The sequence below is a fragment of the Lygodium microphyllum genome, chromosome 2 (genome assembly GCF_053477565.2).
Source record: "Lygodium microphyllum isolate KBCC chromosome 2, Lygodium_microphyllum_v1.1.10, whole genome shotgun sequence".
Taxonomy (NCBI): Eukaryota; Viridiplantae; Streptophyta; class Polypodiopsida; order Schizaeales; family Lygodiaceae; genus Lygodium; species Lygodium microphyllum.
In genome coordinates this window covers 131,561,811-131,566,945 of record NC_141136.1, presented here as the reverse complement: position 1 = coordinate 131,566,945, position 5,135 = coordinate 131,561,811, and the positions used below count along the sequence as shown (strand labels likewise).

Here is a 5,135-nt window from a genome sequence, read left to right as displayed (position 1 = left end):
GCCTTTTATGACTGTCACTAAGGTAGGCTATAGTTTCTCATTTGTCAGCAGTGTAGTGTAAAACAGCTTCTACACTTACCATATGCTTGTGCTAGTAGACGCACGATGGGAGTTGGCAAACTGTGCGGTCCATTCCCTCTTTGTTTGAGTAGGCGGGAGTTGTGTCGGGTTGTGTCAAACTATACTTTGTAGGAGTCTTACAAGTAAAGCGAATATTGTGTGACATGTTTTCTTGCCTCCTAATTTATCGATAATATGACTATCTTTACTTTGAAAGTCTGGTTGAGACTTTGGCTATCCCTTTTTGTGTGAGCAGGTGGGAGTTGTGTAGGGGTGTGCCACGTGTAGCTCAGGCTATAATTTGTGGGAGTGTTACAAGTAAAGCGAACATGGTGTGACATGTTTTCTTGCCTCCTTACTTACCAAAAATACGACTATCTTTACTTTGAAAGTATAGTTGAGACTTTGGCTATGGCACTACCCTTGCTTCATTCATCCTCTCCGATGTCTTGCATGGTGTGACGTGGCTCTAAAAACAGTGAAAAAGGTCACATCATTAGCAACACGATATTGGATGCCATCTAGATATTAAGATGTCCACGTGGAGGACATGGAGATATTTCCACGTGGACTCCACGTGGACGGCAGCTTGGTTACATGTGTTGCCTTCTGGGTAAGGTTGTACAAAATACAGTGGCTAAGGTTTATTCACTCACAGTCTCACGCTCTCCTCTCTCTCCCTCTTTCTCCCCCGCCCGGCCACCCCCACCAACTCTCTCTCCCTCGCTCTCTCTGTGTTTCATGATCTGCAGATAACGTACACAGGTTTTGCAGCCATTTTTCAGAGCAAGGTGCCATTGATTTGCTGTCTTAGGCGCCGTGAATTGTTATCTTCATGGAGGCGACTCTCCTTCTCTCATCTCTCCCAGCTGCCGCTTCGTTCTCGCAGTCTTCTTCCATCTTGTCACTCGCTTCTTCTTCCTCGGGCACTTCTTGTTCTGCATCATCAGCTAGTGCTTTGGTGGCGAGAAGGAAGTTGCCGATATGCTTTGCAAAACAAGAAGACCAGGACTCCTATGTTATGTACGACGAGAAGAAATCGTAAGTGATCACAACACAGACAAGGGGGGGGGGGGGAGAGAGAGATAGAGAGATTGATTTTCGATTCTTGAATTCTTGCAGAGTCTTTCCTGCAGAGGCTTGTGAGGAGGTAGGAGGAGAGGCCTGCGACGCGCTGGGAGTAGGGCCCGAGGTGAAAGGCAAGTCATCGTCTACCGCAAGTAGCAAGGCTTCTTCTTCTTCTCCCTCCCCGGCGGGCCAAGATCGGGAATATGTGGAGTACAGCAAAGAGGCCAAAACGTGAGATAATACTCTTCCTTGTGCTGTGCTGCTGTATTTCTAGGGTTCTGCTGTATAGCTAGGGTTTTGCTTTTCTGTTTCCCTTGCCGTTTCACCGCACAAGGGATGTGTTACCTCTTTATTATGGCGTTTTACTGGATGTTGTAGGGTTTGGTTGTGCGGCTGCGCGACAATTTTATGTATTGTCATGCCGTTTGACTGCAATTCTGTGCGTGTAGGGCCATGTCTTGCCTCTTTGCTGTGTTTGTAATCTTTCTTGATGTATTGCTGGTATTACTCTGTGATTTTATGGTTGGCGTTGCGGCAGCATCGTATCCTTTAGGGTTTTCATAATGTTTTCTACCTGGCATTTGCAGTGTGTTTCCGGGAGAAGCTTGTGATGAGCTTGGCGGGGAGTTTTGTGAACCCGAGTACCAGGCCGGGGTGTTCCCGGAGAAGGCCAGTGCGTCGTCGAAGTAAATTGTACCTCTGATAAGGGACATGGCATCCTTGTGATCATGAAAGAGCCCCTTAGACGCACATCCTTCGGTCTGTATTGTATCATAGCCCCCTTTCTCAGTGAATTCATCACACACATATAGTAATTCTGGTAGACATCTCAAACATGAGAGCGCAAATGTTAAGTTTGTCAAAGCTTGTAAGCCTTGATCTTATGTTGCTGTAATATTATTGCAATGGATACCAGTGCGAGATGATTAAAGAAGAGTTCGTTTTACAAATCTACAAAGAAACGTATACTCTCTCTCTCTCTCTCTCTCTCTCTCTCGCAAAGAGGGCAATCCATTGATTTATTTATTAGTTTCCAACGAGACAACTCCCAAGCCTATGTGCACAAGGAGGGTAAGTTTGGTATCCAAGAAATATAGAGGGTTATTTAAAAATGAGGAGGGTTATATTTATTTTGTCTCTCTCTCTCTCTCATCCACATACATTTTCCCTTTCTCTTTTTAAATTGAACATAGCTCATGCTCATGGAAAGGTGAAATGTACGTCTTTGAAAAATTGTATGTGGCTCTCTCTCTCTCTCTCTCTCTCTCTCTATATATATATATATATATATATATATATATATATATATATATATATATATATATATAAGTTAATTTCTTTTTTGCTTAGATTTGTAAAATGATGTATTCTCTCTCCATCTATAAGAGATGATTTTTTTTGTTTGGATAATATAAAATGAAATTATATCTGAATGATTGAATATGTAAATACACTTTGGAGATATTCTTTTAGAATATTCACCAATGCACATATACTATTCAAAAATAGTTGATTTTTTTTAAAAAAAAATGTATATAGAGGACTAGAACTCGTGAACAATACAAGCATATACATGTACATTTGCACACATAGATGTAAACAAATACACATGTTATACACACAAACATAGATATAAGTATGAACTAATGAAGATATAAAGCTGTATATGTAAACACACACCCCCCCCCCCCCCCCCCCCCCCATATACGCACAAATACATAGATGTATATATGTAAACACACACACACAAACACCCCCAAAATCAAGAGGAAAAAAGAAAACAATGTACAAGTGTGCACTATCATTTATTCACACACACACACACACACGCAATGTATGTCCCTTGTTGAACTTAATGGTGGCAATTGCGGTTTATGATGTTGGCTCATCTTATCTTTCGTGTTTAAGGCTGACTTTGTTGACGCTTCTTTGTAACACACTCATTTGGAAGAGAGTAGTTATCAGCTCATCCTTGCAACTTGAAAACCCCATGACGATAATCGAGCTACTTAGCAATGAATTTCTTTTGTGGTCTGCAATATGGCACCTTGAGCTCATTGCTCTAGGGTAACTTGAACCATTGCTACCTCCTTCTATGTTTGTGCAAGGCATAATGTGCTGCATCAACTCCATGAAGTTACACAAAACCATCACAAGACATCAACATGTTTGCATTGCAAGGTCTTTCTGATTTAGAAAGTCCACTTTTAATCCAGCTGGACATATCTAATAGGCCAAAGACCTACCATATTGCACTCACTTGTGGGAGGTGTAGCTGCAAAGGTCACTTTTGCTTGACAACTTGGATACACTTATCAAAGAAGATGAAAGCAACCATTGCCAATTGATGGAGTCTTCCAAAGGCATCATTCGGAATCTATTTCCTCTTACTAATATAATGTTTGTAGAGGAGAATCCTAGACCAAGGAAGTCCATAGAAGTGGCTACCCCTTCTACAATGGATCCTACCCTTAGACTTCTTGGTAATGCCTATTTCAATGGAAATGTGGCTTCTAATGCTTGTGTTGGGGGAAGCTGCCAGTGTATCAGCTACATTAAAAGTTTCCAAGTACCCACACACCTATACACTACAGATGGTTGGCGCCTGTACTGTCACTTCATTCTCTCTCTCTCTCTCTCTCTCTCTCTCTCTCTCTCTTCCACCATAGCTCTTGATTTCACTCGTTGCTTCCACTTCAAGACTCGCTCCCTTCAATTGGTATCAGAGCCATTGCATCAGCATTGAGAAGCTCAACCTGACATTGCTTCAACTTGCATTCGAAGGTTTCTTCACTTGATAGCCATGACTTCTCATTCGAAGGTATGGCTTTGATACTTTGTGTATTCTAGGCTAAGGCATGCTTTTTGATACTCGGAGTCTTCTAGGCTACTTCCAGCTGCATTGGACCTCTTCCTTGGCAACCCTTGGAGCTTGCATTGCCCCCCATTCACCCCATTTCACCCAATAGAGGCAGCAAGAGTGGCTAGTAATTCATCATGAATTGCACTTGTTTGCTACTTCTCTTCCCTGACCAAACTACTTCATCTTGACTCAGTCTTGGCATTGCTCCCGCCCTTTGGGCAATCACTTGGCATTGTACCCAACATCTTTGGCGTGAGTTTGGGCATCAATTGGGGCTCTTGGGTTCAGCCATTAGCTCACTATTTATGATACTTTATTGTATTACAATTTTGGATAGCCCTTCACTCATTGTTTGGAGGTCACTTATGCTTCCCGAGATGTCTATTTGATACCAAATCATTTTGGGTTGTATGCCAATGTATTGGAATGCTATGGGACAGATTTGAGCACTCTTTTGCTCAGTTTTTATAGAGGTTTTTTATTGTTGTAATAAGTAGAGTTGAATGTTATTTTATAATTGAAAGTATATGCTTATTGCTCTTGGGTGCTTACTGATTATTCAAGGTGATGTGTCAATGCTTATGGTTCATGTTACATACTTGGTTATCCTCCCAAATTGCTTTAGAGCTGAGATTGGAGCTTTGAATCTTGACATTGGTTGTCACTCTCATTGTTTTGCATGGTTATTTGATGCTCCAATAAGCAATTTGCAAGTTTGTTGGGTCCAATGCTCCCAGATATATGCTACTTGGATCTTGGATGTATGGATGCCTTCAACATGATGTTTTCAACTTTTTTTGCTCCTCTAGAATTCGAATTTTGTTCTAGTAGGAATCACTACTTAACACTTGGATGTTACATTGAGCATTTGGTTACACACTTAAGCTTGAGGGTCTTCTAGTGAGACTCTGGGACTTGGTGGCATGTACATGCTCGTCATGTTTTATGTACACAGTTGATGCTTAGTGGGTTGATCTGACATTCCTCTTGGGTCAACACCCATCTCTATTACGATATTGTCAATGATGTATGCATCTTGATTGGTTATGTATTGAGCTTTTGTTACATTGCTCAGACCGTTGTGCCTTTAGTTGGTCTCTTCTATTACCCATGAGACCCACTCTATGCATGACGGTTATGCCTA

General features: G+C 41.6%; 1 protein-coding gene across 1 annotated transcript; it reads left to right on the top strand.

Annotated features, from left to right (window-relative positions):
• Positions 1 to 699: 699 nt before the first annotated feature.
• Positions 700 to 2,121, top strand: CCL (CCR-like protein). The gene is made up of 3 exons (XM_087698455.1): positions 700 to 1,101; positions 1,183 to 1,359; positions 1,716 to 2,121. Exons 1-3 carry the CDS (start codon positions 896 to 898, stop codon positions 1,816 to 1,818), a joined length of 486 nt encoding a protein of 161 aa, XP_087554581.1. The 5' UTR covers positions 700 to 895; the 3' UTR covers positions 1,819 to 2,121.
• The last annotated feature ends 3,014 nt before the right edge of the window (positions 2,122 to 5,135 follow it).

What these genes read in the sequence shown, in the direction of transcription:
- CCL (XM_087698455.1), top strand. Translation starts at nt 896, where the DNA reads ATGGAGGCGACTCTCCTTCTCTCATCTCTCCCAGCTGCCGCTTCGTTC. An exon ending in ATGTACGACGAGAAGAAATC is followed by an intron (nt 1,102 to 1,182) that starts GTAAGTGATCAC and finishes GAATTCTTGCAG; the next exon opens with AGTCTTTCCTGCAGAGGCTT. An exon ending in TACAGCAAAGAGGCCAAAAC is followed by an intron (nt 1,360 to 1,715) that starts GTGAGATAATAC and finishes TGGCATTTGCAG; the next exon opens with TGTGTTTCCGGGAGAAGCTT.